A 27,854-nucleotide genomic window follows, 5' to 3' on the forward strand; every position below is an offset into this window, starting at 1 on the left:
CTTAATATCTATTTTAGTAATGAAACTTTTAATATCTGCGAGAAATTGAATTAAAAAGGCTAAAATTTCTGAACCTTCCGTTCTTATTAAGTAAGCTGAGGTGATACCAGAATAATTCATAATTTTCAATTCCTTTTCCTGTGACATGAAAATTGGCTGTAATTAAATGCGAAAGATTGTCGACCACCTGCTTGCTGATGGAGAGCCCTGCCATATATTATGTGCCATTCCGTGTGTCCATTACTTGTGATTCTGATATTCATGAATAGCTTTCCTTCAAAATCACAGAAAAGTGCAATATAAGAAGAAATTTGGCAGTATTTACTCCTGTAAGTACAAACGCAAACGTTTTTGTAATATTCTAAAGTCTTTTTCCGTAAGTCAGATACTCCTAGAACTAGTGGCTTTTATCGAAATTTCACATCGAATTGTTCTCACTGTGTTTATACATATGCTTAGTAAATATTGCACAATCTCTAACTGAAGAGTATGTTTGTCATCACATAGAGAAAACGTGTTCATTGATTAGTTTATTTGTAAGAAATGTATTTTTCACGAAATTATTGGATTTGTTGGTTATAGTTCCTTTTCTTACGAAATGCTGCACGACTTTCAAATTACATTCGAGAACATATTTAAAATAGTTATCTACCAGTCACAGTTTTTGATACAGTAATATTAATTGAAGTAATGTTCATTATTTTTTTTTATTCTGGTAATATTTATTTCCACACTGAAATAATAAAATTGTTCTGTCATGAATAATACCTAAAAATAGTGCAAGAATTTTTTTCCCTGTCTTAATTCCGTAAACGGTTTCTTTAGTAGCGACATTTAAGTGATGATATTTTTTAATGTAAAGATTTTGGATATTAAATTTTTTTGAAAAACTACGCTTCTGTTAGATCTTTTACAATGCAACTGTAATATTTTCTCATAGTTATATATTGTAGCATATTCGAAATCTGTATGACACACACACTTACCCTCATGTACCTGAAATTGCATGTTCGGGAATTTTCTGGCTAAGTGTAGTAATGTAAAAAAAAAAAAAAAAAAAAAAAAAATGAATAAATGAATAAATAAATAAAAATAATATAAAAATAAAGACATCACATCCACTAACAATACATATTATTTGGTTTATGCAGAAAGAGACGAGATGAAAAGAATATTTTTTACCATTAGCTATAGCCATTGGTATAGCTATGCAAACTGAAAATAATCATTTCCTTCTTCTAAGCAAGGGAAAGATGTTTGGATGAATTACAGATACAGATTTCGAAGGGCAATGTAAATATTACTCATTCAGTCATGGTGATTCTCTTGATTCTTAAATATTCATTGCAAACACCTACAATCTGAGTAAGTCCATCAAGAGATTCATTCCAAAAATGGAAATGCAGAAGGGTCCCTCCGTCTATAATGTACTCTACGATATATGTTTCCTTTTTTTTTTCCCTTGTCGGGGTTGCTTTTTTTTCCTTATCTACATCTACTTTAAAATTTGCTTCCGATTTTTCTAGATAGAGCGACCTTCTACAAATTTGCAACAGCTAATAATTTTCTAAGCCACAACAAAGATCTTTTTCTTGTATATATTTTTTTCCCCATCTGAAGTTCTGACATGGCTATTGTTTTCTCAATCTCCTATGCTATTTTTTTCTTTTCCCGCATTTTTCAGATTTTGTAGCGGATGGGAGTTTATACTAAATCATCAATCAGCCGACAAAATTTCTAGCTGGGAAAAGGGCCTTCCCTGTTGTTGCATCGTCCTAGGCCGGCCTACTCGCCACTCGCACTTTAATTCGCTTCCTGCATGGATGATTACGTGTTTATGAATGCTTAACGACATCGAATTTTCCACTTTTAGGCACTCTTTTGTCTTATTTTTTATTTGCTTGCTATCACAGTTATCGGTCTTTCTTTCTTCACAACATCGACATTAACTTTTCCCAAACCGATTTTTTTCCCTCCTTCAGCCGCCTCGGTGCTTTTTAGATCATCGCATAATTCAAGCAAAACACCTGAACCTGTTCGTTTGTTTGCTTCCTTTCTTTGCCTGGTTTATTGGTGAAATTTAAGCAAAAGTATAGATTAAAGGTATCGCAAAAATTTTTTACCCATTTAAATGTAAAATGCATCCATGCCTTGTTAGAATAAATTGCTAGGGAGGAAAACTTATTTGAAAAGGGAAAAAAAAAGACTATTCCTGTCAAAAGTGTTAGTAATATTCACCTTATAAATGCAATTTAGCTTAGAACCTGCTTTCTTAGCTATGCTGTGGCGAGCTAATTCGAGAAAGCTGATTTTTTTTTTTTTTTTTTTTTTCATGTATTAATTCAAACATAGTTAGTACCGTCCTAATTCACATCTTGATTTCTTATATTGCAATTTTTTTTATACTAACATAAATGAATCTTTCTCCTTTTAATGAAACTAATTTGTGATATACTTCATTGGTAACATTTACAGTGTGTTTGAATGTGTATGTTATTGTAACTCTCTCTCTCTCTCTCTCTCTATCTATCTATCTATATATATATATATATATATAAAGAGAGAGAGAGAGAGCAAGAGTATATCTTCTCAAAAATAAATTTTGACCATAAGAAATTAATATTATATTATCAGATACGCCATACAACGGCGAAAGTATATTTCCATTCCTTCAAGAAGAAAAATGTATAATAGTGCATGCATTTTTTTAACTTGCAAATAAAAATCACATTCCCCTGTTCATGCTGTCGCGGTGTAAAAGCATGTCTATCCACCAACGACGTGAGAGATCCGCCGTTCGAATCCCGGCGAGGGCATCGTTGATTATCCACCTTTTTGCGAAAAAGTATAATAGTTTCTCGAGCGGAGCCTGAATTAAAACATGTTAGACGATAACTCGTCACCACCTGGATTTAAACAACCGAATCTTGTGCCTCTCCCTAATCGCCCTTTAAGTGGAAAGAATATCTTCCCCCTCGCGTACTCTAATGGTGTAAGTCAATAGCACGACCAGCTAATAAAGTGGAAGATCAGTGGTTCGAATCCCAGCGAGAGTGAAATTGATTATTTGCATTTCTCGGTTCCAAAAGAGTCTATATAACCTGCACCAATAATGAAACTGAAATATCGCTCTGCAGTTCACATCGATCGCAGTTCTTTGCTGCCAGATTTATAACCATGTCGAAGAATGTGGGTTTCCTAGCTCGAAAATCATAATATTCATTTAATTTAGCATTAGGCAAAAGAATTTTTATTGAAAAGTAAGGTCTCTCAATAATTTTAGTTGAACAAGAAAGTACCTGCCTTTACTGTAATTTCTTTCCTTGTTTAATAACAAATTTCTGATTGCCATGTCTTCAAAAACCGAAAGATATTCTGTAAATTCTTCTTTTTGATAAATGAAATAATTGTTATAATTTTCTATTCTTTTCCTCCCTGTTACTTTTACTTGAATCTGATTACGTTAAACAGTTACGAGTAAAAGTTCGTTTTGAATTAACTGAATATTTATGAAGTAAATCTTATATATATATATATATATTTATTAGCTTATCTGTTGGATGCATTATGGGTATGTGGTTTTGAATCATGTAAAACCAGTTTATGCAAAACCTCAGTTCAGCGTCGCTCATTTTTCTTACGGCCTACCAGCGGCCAAGCGGTAAAATCGTTGAACACTAGTAGTTCAGTCTAGGATTCGAATCCCGCGAACGGGTCGACTGCATGGGCGTTTTTGTGGTTTTTCCCATGTGTAGCGTGTATACGACAATTTTTCCTTAGAAAGTTCTCCACGAAGGCATCCTTCCCTTTAAGGAGATATCAGTCGAATGCATTGCCATCGTCATATTAACCAAATAATTTTTTCTTATTTTTTCTACGTATTAGAATGTTATAAGTAACTCATGCGGGAATCAAATTCTGAAAAGGGCTTTCTGTGTCTTAGTTCATCTTTTTAAAATTTCCTTTGTCATTGTCAGAGTTATGGAAACGGTATTCTGCCTTTTTATCCTTTGTCTTTATGTATAGGATTTCTAGCATTTTCATATAATGTATTTCCTATGATTATGGCGCAAGTCGAACATAAAAGTACTGCACTAGAATTAAATAACTGAATAATTTTGCATATTACAGTATAAATTTTTCGAAATGCAGATTCTTGAGTTATAACAAAGTGCAGAAATTATATGCACAGGAAGGGAAATTTTTTTTTCTTTCGAGTATGCATGCTATATCTTGATTACCAAAGCGAAAGTCTTCCAAACGTGATTAAATTCTCATCCGTCACTTTTGTCGAAGTATTTTCTATTCTTTATTAATTCTGCAGCCTTTATCCCAGATCGATTTAAGAAGAAGGCTTTTTTTTCTGTTCCATTTATACTGTATATAGTTTCATCAATCCAAAAGAGGAGAAATCCAGCTATGTACAAAAGTAAACTAACCCTTAGGACTAATTTCTAAGGCATAATTAATAACTTTTGAACAATTAATCCTAGAAGTCAGGTATCAAGTGTGGAAGTTCTGTGACTACTTCCTTTATCTTTCTGCTTTTTATTTTCCGTAGTGCGTCATGACTTAAATTATCCGAACGTCACTGCGAGCTGATATTTTTCTCATGAAGTATGGATTTTAAAAAAAAAAAAGTTTTTTAAACATCACATAAGCTCTGTTTCCAAAACTAACATTATTCTGATGTTTCAAATTAAACGAATCTAAAAAATAAATGATTGGATACTTTGAATTGATATCTCCTTAACCACTTTAAATCGTATACTAGTACGTGTGTTACGATACTGGATGACGGAAAAAAGAAATTCCTTATGATATACCATTTTTTTTAATCTGCCGTGGCGAAGTTTTATTTTGAAGTCGCTTTAGTACTTGCATTACTATGTGGAAAATATTTCTTTGTCATCTGTATGCAAATAAAATTACGCTTGTCGAAGATAAACTAAGCCATCGGAAATTCCGTTGAGAAAATTATAGTCTGGAGCAACTCTATTTCGGTTTAAAACCCTCCAATTTGAAACGGTCCATCAGTTGTGCTTCCGAAAATAATCGCGCAGAATGTAAGGAAAAAGAGAAATCAAATGCCTGGTGTCGTACGACAATAGATAAAGCATCCGTAGAGAAAACGGATTCACCCCCTTTTTACTTTGGGGGGCAAAAGAGGGTGGCTCAGGTGTGAACCGGGAGAGCATCCTGTGGCCGCAGTCCATCAGACCTCTTGGAATCAATACGCCGAACACACACTCTGTTCGGGGAACAGCATATATGATGTTGTATTCCCTGCGTAGGACTTTCACCGCGTGGCATCGATAGTTGGGATTCTTTGGATCGTAGTCCGATTATCGGCGGTTAGCTCGGTTGCTAATTTGATGGGATTTTGCCATCTCATTTCCCCCCCTTTTGTATGCTTAAATAAATATGCAATGAATTTCTTTCTAATTAAAGAAAAATTGCATTTGTAAAGTCCGAAAGAATTTGGAGGCTTTTTCTAAACAAGCAGCTAACACTTTTTTTCCCCCTTTTAACTAATTAATTTCAGTCATCTATTTTTTCTCCGTTCTTTTTGCATATTTATCTGTAACCTCCATAATAATTTGTGCTCTTTTAATACAGAGATCTGCATTTCAGGAAAATGATGTCAAACGATGCAAGCATTTCTATAGTGAGAATTTGTTTTCTACGTATTTCTGATTTCATCAGGGTCGTTCCTAGGCCATTGGCTGCCCGTGTACTTTCCCAAGATTGCCGTCCCAAAATAAAAAAAAAAAAAAAAAAAAAAAAATGATTAATGATTAATAAAATTTTTATTTCATATTCGCTAAGTACTTACATATGACAAAGTGTATAAAAAGTACATAATATGACAAGTTCTTATATTGAATTTTAAATATTTAGGCATGATATCGCGAGAGTCCGGCCGCCCCTGATTTTCACCTCCCACTCCTGATTTACGCCCTGCACCCCCGCTAGGAACGACCCTGAATTTCATTAGTTTTATTTCTATGAAGTGCCTGTATTTGGATTAAAATTGATATTTTATTTTCGTGGGATATTTTAATGTAACTGTTAAATTTCTCCTATCTGCCTTCGACGGACTTAGTTGAGCATAAAAATGCACTGCCTCTTATAAATACTGTATTATTATAAATTTCTGTGATATTAATGTTAATATTATTAATTAAACTTTTTCTTAGGACGAAACAGCGTTAATGTTTTGTGCAATCTGAGTAATGCAAGTAAACTCTGAATTTAAAATTTAAATTTAGATGAATGAAGAAACAGTATTACAGCATATGGTTGGGGTTTGTAAAGTTTTTCGACGCTCTTTTTTGTTTCGAATACTGTTAACCTTGCGTATATTTTTTTGCTGGCCAGGCGGGTATCACTTGGATAAATATAAAGATAATTATTACGTCTGTTTCATGCAGCAGCGACGGAAGATCTTTAAAAATATAAAGGAAAAAAATGAGCCGATTTATAATATGGGGATTACCCCTTGTAAGATCCCCACAATAGTTGGGTTGCTTCTTGAGCCTTCTGCACACACAGACGGACTGACACACAATCTGATCCCACCCTTCTTTCGTTGTATCGGAAAAAAGTTCTTTCTGGCAATGAGGCTAAAGACAATATAATTTATTAGAATCGTTGTTTGTCTTTAATCTCTGTCCCGCACAGCAAACGTGCGTTTCCATGCAACATATTTGTCCTCTCATCTGTAAAGAGGGTAGCAATTAAGACTAATCGGATATCTTCAGAAGTTGGAATGATTAATACTTAAATCAGCTGCCGATTCTGGAATAAATTTTCTAGATCCAAAGCATTTAAAATTTGAAAATCTCTTCAATGTTCCTGCAGTTTGACACAACTTTGATGAATTTCACCTGGAGCCGAAAGCGTTTCGCGAGTCTTAATGTGATTTTTGTTTTTAATAGTCTTTAAACTTCCATTGCGAGTAAGAAAGCGAGTATTGCTTATGGTACATATTATTTGTTTTTGTATAAATATGCTAATCCTATTGTTTGCAAACGACACGTGTGCGGTATGCGAATGTATATCTATCTATCTACACATGCATATCTATCTATCTGATTACTTTGATTGTTTTTTCTGTTTTTTTTAGATTATTTTAAACTGTAATTTATGTTTTTATTGGTTCAGAAACAGGCTTATTGTGTTTTTTTTCTCTCGTTGCATCAATCCTTTACTGACCATGCAATGAAAGATATAATTTTCTTATTTCATTTTCTTACAGTTTGCCACTCAGCTTCTGGTTTGAGGTTTTTTTTCCGTATGATTTATTCTGAATTGAATATGGGATGAATTGTAACCATATTCTTTATTTAAATCTATTTTCCTTATATATATATGTCATATTAAAGCACAAAGGAAAAAACGGAACACTGTAGATGCGTGATTAGATCCATATTGAAGAAGAATTTTGATTGCGCAGTATGCTAGTAATGCTAACTTAGTAACATCTAAAGAACTTGGCAGTCGAGGCAGTTTTAATTCCATTTTTATTTGCAACTGATATTTGTGGCCACAATCACTTGGCACTCTAGTCGTGCCTTTCCACAGAGGATTTACATTTTTGAAATTGCTGAGATAGAAAGCAAGCCAGCGAAATTACATCTTAGCAGAGCACAGAGCAAAAGCTGAAGTGCGTAATTATGAAAGATGGAAGCACGCGAAGAGAAAAGTTTTGGTTTGCAATTTGGTGATTGGTCGAGAGGGATCTGCATTATGGGTTAAGAAAGATCGCATGATTAATTTGAATGACGCAGTTTAGACTTAAGCGCTATTTTTAGGACAGATAGAGGAAGTTCTCAAATGAAATAGAAAATAATGGAAGTTATAGTGAATTAAGTTTAGAAGTTTGCTTTCATATTTTTTATCTTACATATCCCCCCCCTTCAAAAAGAAAAAGGCATAGCGACAGTGAAGCCTTTTTAAAGAGAAAGAGTTAAAGCACTAGCAAATGTAAAGAAAAAAAAAACAAAACACATAAGTCATCAAATTTTTGTTCTGTAAAGTATAATTTATAAAGATCAATTTTTTTTAAATAAATTTTTAACTTTTAGAGTCCTATTGAATTTTTCAGCATTTCAGTGCAAAAGTCTTTTTGTTTGAGAATTCACATAATCATAATTCTTCAGGGAAGGTTCTTGTTATTACAGAATATCACAAAATAAACTTTTACTTAATGATTACTTATAAATATTTATGATATTAATTTTCATACTGATAAATTATAATTTAACATCATAAATAATAGGATTAAGATTTTCAGAATTTATGGTTTCACCTTTATCATCTTTCCATTTTCAATTCCTGTATTTTACCAAACTGGAAGCCTCGCAATATTTCTAAGCAAACATATCCATCAAAAGGGCTGTCCTCTTGAGCTAACCAGTGTGTTCTATGCACTGGTGGCCCAGGGTGCCTAGACAGTTACTTGAAAAGGCCTCCGTTCCTCGCATTAAGGTAACTGGCCTTTGAGAACTGCACTAATACATTCCATAATAAAAAAAATATAATAATAATAATAATATAAAAAAATTACATGCATTCATAAAATGAGAGCCTCCAACATTATCTTGCATGAAGAGGGTAAAAGGAACAACTGTACAGAGGTAATTACAGGCCTCTGTTGAAGGAACCAGTACACCCTCATCATACTATACGTAACACACAATAACCCATAAATTTTAACATGCATTTACCATAATTTCATACTACTTATCTGTAATAATTTCACGCATTTTTTTACACCTACTTCATTTTTAGAATAATTATAAAATTCGTATTCAAAATTCTCAACAAAATTTCAAAAAACATAAAAACTTATCTTAATATCCTTCCCTATGAATAATTTAAATAGCTTAAATTTCGTTACTTAATTTGCTCACACATAATTATGAAAAATTAGAAACATTAATGAACAAGAATTTCAGATTTTCTCAAAACAAATTGCAGAAATTTTAACCAATGTTGAAATGAAAACTACAGAATTCGCAGCACATTAAATAATTTAGTTCCTGAGCTAGATTCACACGAATGTTATAATTTTTGAGCTGTTGAAAAAGCAGAAGCGCAAATAATTTTCTGTCGCACATACTTGCAAACACTTAACTCAGATCGACCTTGAACCCACTGTAATGCTGAATTCCTAAACGGTAATTCACTGATGATTTAGAGCACTTTTTTTCTAAATATTGTAGAGATCGGCGAAGCAAATTCAATATTACTTTTTACTAGGCATTCGAACTTCTCAATTTATCGAGAGATTACTTTCAATCTATAAACACTACGCGTGATTATTTTTTTGAAGCACTTGCAAAACACCACAGCAGAAGAATGATCTGTTATTTTTTAAACACTGAAAAAACAAACTTGATGATTCACTTCTTTCACATTATCTTGGATTTACACAAAACGATGATTTGAAGAGCTGAATTAAATTTTCCATTGAGGTTTCAGGCTGCAGGAAACTATCCTGTCGACTTAATTGTCATAATAAAAGCACAAGGAAAATGACGGAACACTGTAGATGCGTGATTAGACCCATATTGAAGAAGATTTTGATTGCGTAGTATGCTAGTAATGCTAACTTGGTAACATCTAAAGAACTTGGCAGTCGAAGCAGTTTTAATTCCATTTTTATTTCCAATTGATATTTGTGATTTTTTGATATTGTTGAGATAGAAAGCAAGCCAGCGAAATTACACCTTAACAGTAGCGAGCAAAAGCTGAAGTGCGTAGTTATGAAAGATGGAAGTACGCGAAGAGAAAAGTTTTGGTTTACAAGGTCAGTTTCAGTTCTTAATTATTACGTCATCAGAGTTGCGCGGGCCATAGAGTGATCTAGAAATGACGCAATGCAAAGAAGTTATTACGATTTTAGAATAGAGAGGAAGAATTAATGTTTATAGTTTAATCTATAATTTTGATTCATATATTTTTATCTTACATATATATATGCTACATATTAGATATAATACACACATATACGTCTGTTATATTTATATATATATATATATACCAATTACCATCCTAAAGTTTGGAAGAATCTCTTTTTTTTTTTTTTTTTCCTGAAACAGATAAAAAGTAACAAATCAAAGAAAGTGAAAGGTTGATTTATTAATAAAGCAATTTATTCAAAAATAAGAGTAAAAATAATAATTTGGCTCTCAATCTTTCATTCTTCAAAATATCCGTTTCGAGCTGCTGCACACTCAAACTATTTCAATGAGTAGTTTTTCACTATATTTCAATAATATATTTTCTGTTAATTAACTATTTATTTCGGTAGCTATAGTTAGACAAATTACACCAAGTTTTTTAACCCTCTGAGCTGTATGACTGGCTTTCTCATGAGATTTATTGTCACCTGGCACATATTAACTTATAATTTGAAATATTTTGCTTTCTTACTCTCTTTAATAATGTAAATGTCATCTTTATGAATGTAATTTTATGAAAATAGAGACTAAAATAAATAATCTTACAAAATTAGCTAATAAATACTGTTTAAATACACCTCTTCATGACTGATCCAAAAACCAGCGCCGCTCAGAGGGTTTTAATTTGCATCTTCGAAAGATGTTAAGTATCAGATTTTCTGATTGAATTCATGCCACAAAATATGAAATGATTTAAGTGAGGATTTTGTAATGGCTAATGCATTGTTTTAAGTTCTAGTACTTTTCCGCCTCCCATAATATATTTTCGATATAGCTCAGAAGAATGTTTAGGGTCATTGTCTTCAGGGAAAACAAATCCAGACCCACTCAGGCGTTTTCTGGATGATAATTGCCGTTGAAGTGAGATGTCGTAGACGCACTTATTCAAAATGCAATTTATTTAAAAAATTGACCAACTCAATTCATCACCAAAAAATTCAACAATTTGCCTCCAGAATATATCGAGTAGAGCAATTTGTACTCTCGATAGGAAAGAAAGCAACCTTTTGCTTCTATTTGCAAAATGTTCTGATTTTTGTTCGTTTGTGAAAAGAACATTTTCCTATCTTATAAAGTCCATTTTTTTTCGTTTTGGAGCACCCATTTGTGTCTTTTTTAATTAAGAATCTGAAAAGTGCTTTTTTTATTTGTAGCGATTCTTTTCAAACCAAGATTTTGAAGTCTTCTCTGTATTATATAGTCAATGACACCAAATGTATGCGTAATTCAAAGACTGGTCCTTTCTAAAATAGTTGCGTTTAGTTATGATTAATTATTATCCTCATCTTTAAATGTTAGTTCGAAGTTGCTTTATTTCGGCTAAAACAGTGTCTGTTCTGTACAGTTTCACTGAAGCAATTTTGTGTTATTCACAATAGTCAGCAAGGTATTTGCTAAGTCAATAATTGCAATGTGCCATAACAGCTTTTCTTATAGCTGGTATTCCAGCTCGTGTTTCAGTTCTAAGTTTCAATTTAAGAAACATATGAAGCAGATCTGGTGAACAGAAATAATGTAAAAATTTCTGAAATGAGTTGAATGAATTGAAAATTCAAATGGAAACTTTTTTTCACCGGTTTTAAAACAGCTTCAGAACTAGAATCTTAACTATCTTTACTTGATGAGATTCATCCATTACTAACGTTCTTTACTTGCTTAAATAATTTATTTTAACCGCGTAACTGACTTTAATAATTTTAAATTCCCCCTGCAATGAATGCAAATGATATTAATTGCATACCTAAACTGTAATATATAAAAACATTTAATAATAAATAGGAAAATGTATACTTGGAAAAGTTTAGATAAGATTACTTAATTATATCAGAAGTCGAACTTTATTCACCTTGATAAGATACATAAGTAACGTGCGTTTCTTGGAGAATTTCCCATGAGGATTTGACTCACGTTTCCTCCAAATGTTGGAAATACCAATAGCGAAGTATTTTTACTAGGAAACGAATCCCCTTGAATTTTAATGGCCCAGATTAAGAAAATCCAGTTTTTTAAACATTTCTTTCCTTTCTTGTTACGTATCGCATTTCCCACCTTTTTACACTTTTATCACACACCGTATATTTTCTACCTCTCCTCTCCCTTTTTAGCGCCATGTTCTGAAAGCTTTAAAAGTATTCACGTATTTTTCCCCTTCCTCGATGGGTTCATAGAACAAGCTCCTCTAAATTTTGAAATGGAATTACCCACTGTTTTCATCTTCTCAGCAAAGACGAACCCTCGCAAAGTACCTGCAAAGCTCACGCTGAACCTTTCTTTTATAACTGTTGAACTCTATAACAACATAATGCAAGAACCGACCAGTCACAGCAAAGCAAACACAACATTCATTCTATTCAGCTCCACATTAACCTTCTGTATTTATTTATGGAATATTTGAGGCCTAAGGAGTAGCAGATACAACAATAAGAGCGAGTGAGTTTCAAGTTAAAAAGAAGTAGACAGGAAGACATCTAATTATGTATTCTAATGTTAATATTATTATGTATTAATAGTGCATTATAGATTTCTTTAAAGAAATAATATTGTCATAGTTGCCTGTAGCTTATCCATGACTGCTTTTTATTGTTATATTCTTACTATAACCGCCTCTTTCGGAAATTAAATTACTCGCATAATTTTTCTCTCTCGATTTCCGGATGATGAAACCAGTAAAAGAAAGGGGGGGAATGTGCGAGGAAATAATGATACTTGCATGATGCTCAAAACAGCGAGAAGTCTGTATCCAATACTAAAAAACTGCTCAATCCTTGCAATAAAAAGTGAATTGATAGCAGCAGAACTCTTGCAGTTACATTTTTCCTTAGTCTGTTGCAAGTATTCTTGATGCTTTATCTGAATAAGCTGTTTTTTTTTTTTTTTTTTTCCTCCCAATGAAATGAAAGCATCTGTTTCTTTTGTTTACGGCGAAGGTGCTACTTACTGCTTCATGTTTAGTATTTCGTAATAAACTGAAGTTAGCACTGCATGAAAAATACTGAAGCTACCTAAGGAATAATCCTTAATTTTTTCGCCTTTTTAAGCTTTGTTTCTTTTTAACTTTCGAGAAATAATTTTTGAAAGGGATTATTTTTTGCCAAAGAAAAAGAGACTGCATATTACCGAATTCCTATATTTCTTTCCGTTTTGTGGAAGTGTGTGTGGGAAGGGAGTACAAAAATCAGCTGCTAGAAAAAAGGCATTGCTATACTAAATAATAAAGTATAAAATATTGTACAAGTGGAAGAGCGAGGGGAAAACAATATTGAATTTCTCTTAGTCCAGTGTTCTAGTATAAGTGAGAAAAGTGAGCTGCATGACATCTTTCTTCTCTTTTCTCATGCATAATTTAAGTATGAGAAAGTTCGTTCTAGGAAGGCCTCTATTAAAAAAAAAAAAAAAAAAAAACACTGCATGTGGAAACCTTTATGCTAGATTCTTGCCGTTTACTGCAATTATGAACTGATCATTCATTCATTTACTATTAAAAAAATACAAAAAATAAAGAGAGAGAGAAAGAAAAATAAACTTTTTTGTTTTTAAATTTACATGTCTTTTCCCTCGTCTTCGTATTAAATATATATATTATACCAAAGAAACTTAATTCCCTCACGAAGTGACCGGCCTGTGCTGGTCAGAGCTTGAAATGTGTAATAATGTACCTGGTCGCGAATCTGATGAAGAAACTGTATGCATATTTTATCTAATATATGTAACACTCATATTTGTAATCTAAATAGGGAAATTCTATACAATTTATCGAAAGGAGAAAAAGTGATTTTCCAGTACCCGCTCAATGCTTATTGACTATTTCGAATTTTACCCGGTCAAAACCCGATGTGGCGAGTCATTTCGCGCAGAACTAAAGGAGTAGTAATGGCTGTTTCCTGTAGTAATAGTAATTTGAATGAGAACATGCGACTGCCCCTTAGTCTTGATTAATTTCATGTTTATTGAGTTTTTGTAAGGAATGAAACTCTGTTTTGTGTTTCGATTGTTTCTAAGTGCGTGTTACTCCGGCCGCCATAGTTTTGCAATAAGTTTTTTAATTAAATTCGAGTCAAATCAATAAATGTTATACAATAAGTAAAATTAATATTTTGATTTGTATTTATCATTTGATGAAATGTTACCGACTGTTATTGGGTTATTTAAGAGTTTGCAGCGCAACCTGTTCTTATCCTTTAGCTTGTATCTAATTGTGCTTACTAATTTAGACGATTTTACTAATTTTAATTTTACTTTGGCATGTACTTGCTGCCCAAAGCGCGAAGTAACTAGTCTCCGGACGTTAAATCGTACCATATACATGATGTTAACATTTAAAAAAGTGAATGGGCCCTATTGCTCCCTTACTTTGATATATACAAGTATGTTTAATATTTATACCTTTATGCGTAAGATGATGTAAAAAATAATACGTCCAGATTTCTACATTTTTTTTTTTTTTCATTTGATCCACGGTTTAGAGGGTTTTATACACAAAGGAGATGGATGCAAGTAGAGAGGAGAACAACTTAACACTCTTTTAAGCATTACTCAAGTAAACTTTGTATAATGGCTTAAATTTATTTTAAATTATTAAAAAGCCCGGAAAAATTTTTCCTCAACTTATTTTTTTAAACTTAAAACAAATAACTGCTTATTAAGCACCTAATAACATTCTATAGGGGCTAAAATGATTTAATCTGTTCGTGTGAGCTATTGCGATTATTTTTTTGGGAACATTTTAACCAAGAATACAGACAAAACGAGGCAACAAGGTAAGCTTCTTCGTATCCTGCCTAAAGCAAAAGATTTTTATTCGCCACACTGGAGTAAAATAATTTCATCCTTATGTAAACACTTTAGGACATATGTGTCACAATAACTTTAATCAATTCGAAGGAGATGGAGGAGCCAGTTTACCGTTTTGTTCTTAAGTATTCCGCAAAAATTTAGGTGCTTAATAAGCAGTTATTTGTTTTAAGTTTAAAAAAATAAGTTGAGGAAAAAATTTTCCGGGCTTTTTAATAATTTAAAATAAATTTAAGCCATTATACAAAGTTTACTTGAGTAATGCTTAAAAGAGTGTTAAGTTGTTCTCCTCTCTACCTCCATCCATCTCCTTTGTGTATAAAACCCTCTAAACCGTGGATTAAAAAAAAAAAAAAAGTAGAAATCTGAACGTATTATTAAAAGAAACTGCATCATTTTAAGGCAAGCTTCAAATCCCATAAAATGAGAAAATATAATCTAGTTGTGTATACCTTGACTCAGAGAAACATTTAAAGGCATTTATTCCTCTGGTGAGGGGAGGAGAGAGTTCCATATTATCAAAAATATTCTCAGGGCAATGTAATTAAGTGATAACAGCTTGCTGTTTTTCGATAAGTGGTGTATGAGTTCGTTTTGCTTGTTTTAAATTTCGCTATTGATTGATAAACCGGAGAAAAAGCATCTCAACCTTAGATGCACTAAAACTAAACTAAACTCGGCGGTGCAAACAGCTCTTAGAGAGAGCCATTGCCGGCAGTGCCCTGATATCTGCTTTCTAGACCGTAGGGTCCGAGGTGCTTGTGCATCTTGCTTGGACAAGTGGTCAGCTCGCAGGACCTCCCGGTGTTTAGTCCCCAAGCGAACTTGTTACTCATTATATGGACCCACTCAAGGGATGAGAGGATGAGTCAACTTTGCCCAGCCCGGGGATCGAACCACGGACCTGTGGTGCTGCTTCGCGACGCGCTAGCCACTATGCCACCGGGCTTTCTTAAATGCGCTAATCTTTTTTAATACAAGGAGCATGGGATGCTACACAACTGTTGACCATAGATTGGTTTGCTCTATTTTGATTACGGCAAAACACTCTAAGGCTATCTGCCTAAGGAAAGAGATGCCTTCGTGGAGGACTTTCTAAGAAAGACTGGCTCGTATACACGTTACACATGGCGAAAACCACGAAAACGCCCATGCAGCCAGTCCGTTCGTCTGGAATCGAACTCGGGTCGGAACTATTAGTGTTCAGCAACTTAACTACTCGGCCGCTTGACCATAGAAAAACGCGCTTGCAAACAACCATGTAGAAAACGGTTGAAAAAGGATCTCCTACCATATAAGTTGTATAGACAACGAACATTTATAAAAGATTTAAATTATATGTTTGTAGACGAGTACGTTATCTATACGTCCTGAAGCATTTACGACTAATGGTGAAATTTTGTAATTTTCCCTGGGCTGCAGAAAATTTGTAATTTTCCGTGGGTTCGGTTTCCGACGACGGAACTATATGGGATATTTCAAATTTTTCTGATGCGTTAATGCTGGTACGTAACAATTCAGTTGCTTTAGTCTTCTTACGTAATATTATAAGGTATTTCTCCCACTTCCCTAGCGTGCCTTCGTGGTGTAACGGCAGCACGCCGGGCCGGTATTCCAGAGGTCCGTGGTTCGATTCCCGGCGAAGGCGGTTGCACATTTTTCATCTTTTCTGCTTCCAATTAACCTAATGACTCTACAAGTGGCGCCCGAACTAAAAAGGGTTGTGGATGATGATTCTCCGCACCCAGGATTTGGCGACTAGGTACCCTAAAACCCTAGTCGCCCTTTAAAAAGGGGAGTATATAAGGTATTTCTCCCATTTACCTAGCGTGACTTCGTGGTGTAACGGCAGCACGCTGAGCCGGTATTCCAGAGGTCCGTGGTTCGATTCCTGGCGAAGGCGGTGGCATATTTTTCATCTTTTCTGCTTCCAATTAACCTAATGACTCTACAGTATAACCAAGAAAACTGTTTCCTCTAAGTTTTCTTACACCCGCACGGGCATTATTTGAATCGTTTGTATGTTAATGTGCTGTAATTGAGTACAGACGTGAAGAGTGTGTACCCTTGTGAAACTTTGCAAAAATCAATACGAGACCGCCGACCAGCGGTTGTGCGGTAAAATCGCTGAACGCTGGTTGTTCCGACCTGGGTTTGAATCCAGACGAACGGGTTGCATGGGCGTTTTCGTGATTTTCCCCATGTGTAGCGCGTATACGAGCCAGTTCCCTTAGAAAGTCCTCCACGAAGGCATCCCTCCTTTTAGCCGACAGCTCTAATTTGCTTTGCCATAGTAAACTTAACCAAACCAAAACCAATACGTGACCACGCCCGTACTCAGCTTAGAAGGACCTTTCGAAAGGTTGTTTTTCTGAGAAAGTCCTCTACAAAGGCAGTTCCTTCGTAGAAAAGATCTTGTTAAAATTAGGTTCTCATTAAAGAACCTGGCTTTAACCTGTTTTGGCCTAATTACTTAAGTGAACGTAAGCTCAAAGTGAAATTTTCAGAGGGGGAAAACTGAAAGAAGAAGGCATTTAGAGAGCAGTTTCCAAATAAATTACTAATAACTAAAAGGGAAGGAAAAGGAATCCCCCCCAATAGCAGATCGTGAACAATTACAAATATAACCCAGTCCATTAATCTATACAAGGCCGGATGTGATGGTCTCTTTATTATGGAGGCACCTAATAGGTGGGCCGCCATCGCCTTTCCTATGAAGGGACGGACAGTTACAACCGTGCCTTTTCCGGGATTCGAACCCAGGCCCTTCGGCATCGCAGTCAGCCTACCTGACCACCATACCGACTGGGCGGCAGGAAAAAGAATATTTGATGGAAAAATTTTCCCATTTGCAGAAGTTTTAAAATATTTAATTAAAATTTTATGAGCTGATGGAAATCATCGTTGTTTGGATATGTAGCCTAAAAAAAAGGAAAAAAAAAATCATCAATAATTTAGTCTTTTAAAAAAATACAGAGATTTTGTCTGAGATGCATTAGTTATATATTTACTTTTTTCTCTGTTTCTATTATACGTTTGGATATAAAATATATGTGTAGAGTTTATTTTTGGACATTAAGTCTTTATTTTTAATTGAGGATATACCTCTTATTGATGGTTGTCATTTATATTCTTAAAATCAATTTGGTTTCCGAAGTAGTTAATGAAGTCTCAGCAGAGCCACTGCTATTAATTTTCTCAGAAAATGCGTATTTCTAGGGGATTCTAGTCATATAATCTGTTTGATTCAAGCAAAATCGACTGTATGTATGTGTGTGTTCGGCAAATATTATTATATATTTCCTTATAAGTAAAGTTATAATGTAACACCATTTATTCATGGTAAAAACTTTAGAGTTTGAGTGGAGGAGTTGAGCTGTCGGGATCTCTCGAAGAGAGCGCGTCTTTTAATGACGGTTAGTCGATAACGTGCAAAAAGCATACCACGGGAACATGTGCGCGCGAGGTTTTTGTGCGCGGAGACATGCCGCGCGGGACGTCTTCTCTCTTGAAGAGGACGCAACGAAAGGCGAGGGGTGGAAAAGGTCTCGGAGCGTAGCCTCGGCGTCCAATTGGAGACTGGCGATGTAGAACCGAGGAGCGCTGTACAAATATGCTCGGAGCCGGCGGGCGGGGACTTGGAAGTTCAGAGCGCAGCCGCCGTTTTCCTTAATCACTCGCTCCGTACGAAATGCGAGCGGGTGGGCCGTTCTTCTTGGGAGAGCCGCGCCGATCGCCGCCACTCCAGACTCCGGTATTCAGCGAGCAACAGCACTCGGCCGCGTCCTTGCTCGCAGCGGCCCACGTTGCTTCCGCCGTTTTTTAGTGCGGCTAGTGTAGTTAAAGGGTGACCGGTGGACGCGTGTTGTCATCACCGGTGTCAATCAACCAGAACCGAACGGACTGTCTTCGACTTACCAGACGGCCGTGCCGTCGGCCGTCGGATGCAGTCCTGCCTCGAGTACCATCACCCACCGCACCATCCGCAGGGATCGCCCCATGTGACGTTCCGGCGGTACTCTCCGCATTCTTCTTCGCCCCCTCAACCCATCAAGGAGGAGGAACCGTCCGGCGCCCTGACGACGGCGTCCCCGGCCTCCGGTGGCGGCCCCGCCGTGTCGTCCGGCGGCGGCGGCTTCTATGGGTCCCAGCACTGCTATCTGCCCGCTACCAAAAAAGTGGAGTCCCTGCCCCGACTCGGGATGCTCAGCGGCTCCACGCCCGGCATGTATTCGGTAAATACCTTTCTTTTCCTCTTCCTCTTCCAGCCCCATCTGAGGCACCTACTACCACCTTCAGATGACTTGCCTTTCGGTCATAGATTTTACCTAGCTCTCCCAAGTACTGGGAGAATACGAACTCTCCCACGACTTGGAAGAGCAAAGATACCTTAATGAAATATTCTCATTTATTAGTATTGCTAATTGAGTAATGAATCTCATTTATTGATGCAGCTGAGTCACTTAACTCAAATTAACTTTCTTTTATCCATTTATTACTATTTTTTTCATATCTAGTATTACTGTACAATATAATTTTAAATATTAGTTGTCAGTCTGTTAGAAAATTTCGTTTTGTAATATTTTTATACTATACTTTAAAAATTACTATACATTATAATTATTTTTGCTGTTGTTCTAATTATGAAATATTAGCTGTCATTAGAATACGCATGTTACATTTTTGAAGTAATTGCTAAGATCATGAGCAAACGTTAAACTGTTTTTATAATTATTAAATTTCTAATATTTTAATTTTTATTTAAAGTTTTTGTGTTTTATAAAGCTGCTTTTAACTCATAATTTTGTTTGCTAGTTATTCATTTTGAGTATTGTGAAATGTATTTATTTCTAATATGAACGTCATTTTCATTAACAATTTTAGAACGGAACTTTTCTTTTTTATGCTTTCAATCTCATTAACGTTTTGCGTATACGAGCATGATCCCAATCGGTTAAAACATTTTATAACTTTAATTTCATGAACATTTGTGCAATTTATCATTTTGATTGACTATAATTTATTAGTATTCGAAATATAATGAAACATTAAAAAATAAATAAAAATATTTTTTTTTTTTAAAACTTTCTATATGTTCTGGCTAATGTAAATGAAAATCAGTCTCTTATAAATGAAAACCAGCCTATTATTGTGGAAGTCTTATAGCACGTTAAGTAAAAATATTTAGATAATTGCTAAACTCTGGGGGCATGCACTGAAAGAGAACCGTTAATTCTTTTAATCCTTATGAAGTGTGTATACTTTTTACGTGTTCACCTGTAAACTGTTGCGTGTGCGGACAAAAGCAATCCAAGTGTCAAATTGTGAGAACCTCAAAATTTTAGGCGCCTAGCCACTTTATTGCAATTTTATTATATCCTAGTGTACCGGCTTCCATCATTGGCCGCCTAAAGATGGTAATAAATTTCACGTCGGAGCGGTTTTAACAGCGCATTTTGATATATCAGCGGCTCAATTGTTTGCCGAGCGAAGTGAAGTAACGCATTGTCGTATAAAGATCAGATTCTTTAAGCCACACTCCGCTACACCTGATTTGCATTTTACGAGTTTGCTCCCTAGCATCTCTCTCCCCTTACTTCCGACCCCTCCTTTCCCGCGCCCTGTCTCTACCCCCTCTTTCAAAGTACACGTGCCGTGTGGAAGCGATCCGTGGGGTTAGAGGTCTCGAATGTTTGAGGAATGTTCAACCGATCCTCGCCCTCCTTTTCGTCCACCTCCTCTCCGCATCCTCCCCGCGGCGGGACCGATGTCCAGCTGTTTAATTAACAGACTTTCTAGCACTCTCCTGGAGATTATTTTAAAAAGTCACTTTAAGCGAGGTGTCAGAAAAAGCGAACCATTTGCGAGAATGCTGACATTTACAGCATTTCTAGCGGAAGGGGTTTAACTTAAATATCTGAGTGAATGGGAATTTCGGAGTAGAAAGTGCCTTCAAAACGTTCTGATTGTTGTGCCGTGGAGCATCAACGTCATGTCATCTAAGGAAGAGAATAACTGCGCATTTCATGCTTCTGACATAATTCATTTCTGTAAAAGCCTACCAGTATGCAATAATAAATAAATAAGTAAATCAAGTGAAATCAGTTTTCAAAATACTGAACTGGAAGTGGGGACGGAGGTGCAGTTGTAATCTGAAGTACTTTTAAATGAAGGGGATTCTTGTTGTGTCGAAGAAATACTTTCTGAGCTTTTCCCGCAATATGTTAGGCTTTCAAATCATCGATCTTCAATGTATAAGCGCAATGCTTAAGTAATATAGTAGTTGTTAACTTGAGAAAAAGTAAAATGTAATATACAAATGCAAAAAGTTGGAACTCTTGGTATTGCTCACTAAAATTACGGAGAGCCCTGTCACTATACCAGGTTTATTATTTATACTATTAAGATTTTCCTTTATTCGTTCTTCTAAGTTAAGAATATTCTTTCAAAAATGTTTTTTTTTTTTTTTTTTTTTTTTTTTTCTGCAAACAAGAGAATATCTGTTAGGCCGTAAAACATATTTTCTATTCTGTCACCTGTAGATGCATACCGAATTGTGCTTAAAACTTTTATATTCGATTCTCTCACACATAATTATAAAGTATAAATTTTAGGACAAAGATTTTTAATTCCTGCATTGCAAACGAGTGTCAATAGTACTTTTAAATATAAATTTGGGCAAAACGTCTAGAGCCACTGTAAATTTATAAATGAAAATCTTAAACCAGTAAACTGATTTGCGTTTTAAATAATAGTTTACATTTGGTAATTAAAAGTATAATTATTTTTGGCTAGATTAGTACATCAAACAAATTTCTAGACATTGTTTCATAGTAGCTTGGGTGTTTTAGATTATTTTCACTTTTTTTCTGATATACATGAACAGAAAAGTTTAACTGCTTTTAAGATATATTTCTTTATAATTAAAATTCATTTGCCTTCATTGACATATACCATGCCAGTTTTGGAAAACTGATTGCCCTAGTAAACTTTCTTATTAGCCTTTTACCGAAAATGAAAATTTGGAAAATTGTCTTATCGATTTGGAAAAGCACTTTGTGTTTTAAATACAGTCGAATTCTGTTATAACGAGCACCAGAGATCAACGAAAAAATATAGATATAACTGTTGCTCTGACTGTGTTTCATTTACTGAACTATATTCGAAACTTATCGCAAAAGGTTTTTTTTTATATATATATAACCGAGAATTAGGAGATTTATGCATTATCTTCTGGGTCTGATATTTTAATGAAATTCGGAGTACATATGCATTTATTATTGCTAATCTAACGTTAAAAAATTAATGTTACTCTTGGCAAGAAATATTTTTTTTCTAAACAAAAAAGATAATATATGTTTCTATACATGTCGTTTCAAAAGTGTTTGAGAAAAACATCGATATAAATTTCGTTACACATCAAACTGTTTTTAAATAAATAAATAAATTATTTCACTTTATGGAAGAGATGTCAAAATACTTAAGCAACTTTTTTCTAAGTTTGCAACTCGAATTTCAAAGTTTGCGCTTTTGCTCGCTTTCCTTTATTAGAGTATATTTTTAAATACAGTTCTATACTGCTTAAAATTTCTGTTAAGTGGATGAGAAGTTTTAACATCTTGAAATATATTTTATTAACCTTTAAATAGTTTAAATTAAAATGAATGTTTTCCGTGCTAACTACAGAAAATTTAACGAATCGGTAGTAAAAGCAACAGGTTTTAATATTTATGATATTTTTAATTGATTCGTAAGTTTTTCAGTAGCTTTTAAAGCAAATTTCTTTACCCCCAAAAATGAAATTATATTTTTATTATTTAGTTGACGAAACTTCAAAATGATTATTAATATCTAAAAAATTACAAAATGTTACCGTGAAGCAGTCTTTACAGATATATAATGAAGCTTCTCACTGGGATCACTTGTGGAAGTGTATTTCTGAATAGATAATTTAATAATAGTATTGATCTTTAAGGCAAGCAACGGCACCAAAGACCAAAACTGGCATGAACCAAAGTTTACTCCGTCTTATTGATAATTTAACTGCATTCATAGTTTCAGACTAATATTAATTTTATAAACGAATATGTTTGTAAAGTATGTTCGATTTATCCAAGATTTTAAATTTTTCAAACCTCAGCGTTATAATTTTAAAAACTGTGTTACATGTATTTAGAGTTAAACATTTTGTATGCTACATTAACCGCAAAAAAACGAAGTATTTTTTTTAAATTTATGTTTATTCCAAATTTGCTGTATTTTATTTTGAATTTAATGTAACATTAACTCGTTGCTTTAAATGAAGTTGAGGAACTTTTGTCTTTCACTTTGCTAAGTTTTTTATCTTCAATTTATGCCAGCCAAAAACAGAAGAGCTTAGCTCTACCGCATCTAAATTCTGTTTACACGTGTAATCAGAGATACAGAAAGAATGCTGTGAATGCGTTTACAGCTTTACTGCCTCTTCATTCCAGAGTTGGAAAAAATGTATCAATAAATTTCAATTACGTTTTTGAAAAGCTGATGCGCGTGCTTTAATCAAAACAGCTTTTTTATCCTCAGTATTTTCTTTCGCAGATAACAGGTTGCATATTCTTTCCTTTAAAAGCGTAATATATTAATAACATGCTTGCGTAATTCCTAAATTTATTTAGAAAGGCATTTTCCAATATGTATAAAAACTATGAAATATGAGCAGAATTTGAAGTGGAACTCAATGAGAATCCATTGAAGCCTGGGCTCAAATTAAACCTGATTCTAACTGAAAATATAGTATCAGTCGCTTCAGGTTTATACCAACAGCACTGTCAAATGTTGTAGCTCTGAGAATTGAACTCTGCTTATCAGCATTGTCACCGGGCGTTCTAATCGCTAGACACATCTCAAGGGTACTTAGATATCTATTTTATCTCTGTCTTTCCGCCGGATGATCCACTTTAGAGTTAGAAAAGTTTGTTACTGTCTTGTTAGTAAATAATGTGTAAGTTTTTCTTCACTTTTATCTTTCTGTTTCGCCGAAAAGATTTGTCCAACAGCGTACCAATTTTTTTTCCTCATATATGAATCCATTTCATGAGCAAAAAACTGAGCTTTAAATCGCCCGCTTAAATAGGATTTTAAAATTATATTTTGCAACAAAAAGCGTATCAATGATAATAAAATTTATCCATCATAAGGAAAGAATAAATTTTGTCGTAATATTTTTAATTAAATGCATAGTAGTTGTTATTTTCTTTTAATTAGAGATAAGCTGTTTTATAGTTATCAAATTCGCGCATTCACTATTGTCATTATAGACATTTTGTTTTTAAAATTATATCTATAAAATTTTGTTTTATAGAGGTCGCATTATTCTTTTCGATTGTGGATAACTAATAATTATGAAACTGCGTACTCTTAGCATTTACCGATGCGTTCAGTTTATGTATTTCTGATGTTTCTCCTGTATGATGGTGTTAATTTTTTCTAAAAATTTTAAATCGCTAAAGTTTTATAATTTATATTGCAAAAGTTTTTATAATTTCTAAAAATTTAAAATTGTAAAGTTTTCGCCTTGAAAATTATCTGAATATATAAAAATGATATTCCGTTTCTGTATGTAGGTATCCTTAAATATATACACATGAGTGTATCAGTAAACTGAGTTGATTAATATTAAACATGTAATCACAAGCGACTTCATCTTCATCAATGACTCATACTTCATCGATGGCCAAAATAATACTTAAGCATAGACATACAACAGAAGAGTATTCATTATTAACGTTTTCTGTGCAATTAAGATGGCAACGTGTAATAAAAGCCGCTTATATTTTACAGAATTTTTTTCTTTTCTTTCCCCCCCTTTTTTTGTGCTTTATTCTTTTAGAATGTGTGTGTGTGATTAAAAAAGTAAAAAAAGTATGTTTTAAACTCTCGAGCTTCTACTAACATATTATGTAATACATAATAAGATTTTTTTTGAGGAAAAGTGTCACTAAAAATAAGTTAAATAACAATTTTTTTCCTCACAAGTATCGAAAATTTCACTTAAAAGTGTTCTCATGCGAAACATGCTTCTTTCCCGCCCCCTCCTCCCTCCTGGTTTTTCGAATCGAACTCATTTGCTCTTCATTTTTACGAAAACTAAGTATGAGTCACGAACTTTGTGTACATCTGTGTTTTCTTCGCCGACCGAATCTCTTTTGTGCTAAAAAAAGGAAGAAAAATCTTTTATCTTCTTCTGTACATGAGCTTGGTAAATAATGGACTCGTTGGTTTCATTAATGATACTTCTAAAAAAAACCCCCGCCTAAAGTAACACTCACTCATACTACACTACATGTAGAAGTAGACGTTTATTTTTAAATCTTGGCTGCGGCAACGCTTCTGCTCAAAGAATTTGCACTCTGAAAAAATGTATACATAACATTAAAAAAAAAGCTTTGCGTTTATTGTTCTGCTTCTCACTTGCTCTTATGAAGAATGCTGAACACCATGAACTCACTATTACGGAATGATAAAAACATTTTTATATATTTACTGATATATAAAGAAAGACTACCTAAAATAACTCTTAAGGTCCTTGTTGTTACGCTGCCTCATTTAACGCAAATGTGTGTCCGCCTATCAGATAAGTTGTACATAAAATTGCTGATAGGATTTGAAAAGTTTGTTTTGATATGTCAAGTTGTATTTGGTTCATGCTTCAGGTTACTTTTGAAGGCTGGCCTTAATTTTAAATTTCAAATTCTGTCTTTCCAACTTCAGAAAGATAAACCATTTATGAATTATAATTTCCTAATTTTGTACAAGTTATGGTCAGTTTTTCGAATTTACCTCCTTATCACATTGGCATGCAATTTCAGTTGTCGACTATAATTCGAGGGAAGCAGGGGATTTTTATACCGGTATTATGAATAGGATGAAGTAGAATTCTTGAGATTTTTTTTCCCTCGTCAAGAACATCATTTTTAAATTTCTTCAACTAACGAGTTATTTTCTAGGTGGCTAGTAGTTAAGGGCTGGGAAATCGTAAGATCCTTAAACATAATTCTCAAAATACGGCACCTTATCTCGATAGCAAAAATCATTTTATGAGTCATTATGAAATAATTAAAATATTAACAAAACAATCTTAGCTTAGGAAATAGTGAAAAAACTGCGATCACAGCTTAAATGAGCATTTTAATTTCATAAAAGTGTTATTACAGCAATACTTATTTTTGTCCAATATCAAGTGTAAAGTGGAAGGGAAAGTACATGCCAGGGAAATAGGATAGTAAAAGATTTTGTTTTGTTTCATTTTTATAACACAAAGGTCGAAAAATGTATAAATGTGAAATTATAAAATTGTTGACCTAATGTCAGGTTCTTCTGTATATCTCTCTCCTTTTTATTTGTATATGCACTTTCTGTAAGAATGCTCAATACTGTGATTTTGTAGTATCCAAAAGTTATAATTTTTGCCTTAAAATATTCTGATACGTCTTGAATACCTTGAACAAAACCTGAGTAAGCTTGAGATGCTATAATAATGGTTCAAATTAATTGTAAGCGAAATACTGTTAGAATGCAAATTTATGCCTTTATAAATAAAATATATTTAACCATGCCGAGAAACTAAGATATTTTCAAAAAAATAAAATAAAATAAATAATAGCGTAGATATTTTTAAAACACAACAGCTTTTTTTTTTCCGATCTCGAAAATTATGAATGAAGTTAAGTTTGTAGAAGGCAGAATATTTTAACTTTTATTGATCCAGAGGAAAGTGTGTTTCAAAAATGTTCGAATGTTAGCCCCCAACCGTAAAAAATAAATATAGTTATTTATATGTTTGAAATACTTTATAAAAGTGCTTACATTTCTTTTGAGATTTAAAATCTGTTAAATTTCAGGTAAATAAAAAAATAATTAAAAAAATTTTAATTTATTAGTCCAAAGGGGCTTCTTTGTCCCTGAGGGACTATTGGTTTCGTTTTGCGATTTTGCGTTGAATCACTATAAATGCCCGTTTCACTTTTCAAACTGTTGCCATCAAATGTTAGAGTCCTGCATTATATTTGAAGAAATTAAATAAATGAAAAATGTGCATAAATGTATGTATATTTCTCGCATTGTGATTAAACAACGGTACATAGAGCCATCGAATTTTGAATGACGTAGTCCTACTGCGAATGTGGGAAGCCCAAATTTGAAATTTGGAATATGTTTTATTATCGATTTCATATTTTGTAAAACTTTAACGAATTTTTTTATAACAAACTCAACGATTTGAAAGCGAGCAATGGCAACAATTTACGGGGGGGGGAGGAACCTTTTTATCTCCAGTGCGCGGAACTGTGTATTGGAAATTCTAAAGATAAGCTCATTTTAAAATTATTTTGCGACAATGCTATTGAACTGAAATTTATGGCTTAAGTGCGAAGAACATGATGTTTGATAAATAAAGGTAACACACAAAACGTTAAAAAAACGCGCCTTTGGACGTAATTTAAAATCTGAAACCTTTCATATTTTTTTTATTATTATTATTATTTTAAGTTTATTGTAAGTGTCTTTTAAAGTTCTAAACTTTAGGAACGACGTCACAAAATACGATATTTAACAAATCTAAATTCTGTAAATCTTTTTTAATCTAGAAATAAAATTTGCGAAATAGAAATGGCACGTATTGTGCCAAGACATGCGCCATTCTAATTTAAACAGACTAAAATATAAATATTATTTATCCGCTACTGGATACAACACGAAGAGCTGATGATCACTTGCAAACATTCACACCCAACGGTACGTACGAAGCATTTAACAGGCTGTGAGAAGGGGTGGGCCAATATTCAATCCTCTTAGCGCCGGTTAAATGTCCCTACGTCTACCGTCCATGGACTATGTTCGCGTGACATGTAAGGAGAACGGCTTTTCGTAGAACGCAAGAAATAGAAACCTGCTTTTTTCATAGAATTGGTCGATGGCTCACTTGTCCAGAAATGGGTGTTGTGCCTTTTTGACTCCCTTAGCCAGAAGAGACCGCTCAATTTATACCTTATTCTAGATTCGTTATAATTTACTTTCAGTTGTATGTGACTTAAAAATATTGTCAAATGGATTTTT

The 27,854-nt window shown here is 33.8% G+C and overlaps 1 protein-coding gene across 5 annotated transcripts in view; it reads left to right on the forward strand.

The window, feature by feature from the left end:
* Positions 1–27,854, forward strand: part of LOC118183190 (uncharacterized) — an 841,429-nt gene that overhangs the window by 369,651 nt on the left and 443,924 nt on the right. For 2 of the 5 annotated variants that reach the window (XM_085808385.1, XM_085808386.1), the window contains exon 1: positions 18,337–18,997. The exons of 2 other annotated variants lie outside the window; for them this stretch is intronic. In XM_085808385.1, the coding sequence (XP_085664511.1) occupies positions 18,707–18,997 (291 nt within the window). In that variant the 5' untranslated portion in view covers positions 18,337–18,706. Of the gene's footprint in view, positions 1–18,327; positions 18,998–27,854 lie in introns of those variants that run through there. One more of the 5 variants, XM_085808382.1, reaches the window with a different exon arrangement.

Source organism: Stegodyphus dumicola, chromosome X1 (genome assembly GCF_044657685.1).
Source record: "Stegodyphus dumicola isolate Sdum_Otavi_A_Nest chromosome X1, ASM4465768v1".
In the NCBI taxonomy this organism is placed as follows: Eukaryota; Metazoa; Arthropoda; class Arachnida; order Araneae; family Eresidae; genus Stegodyphus; species Stegodyphus dumicola.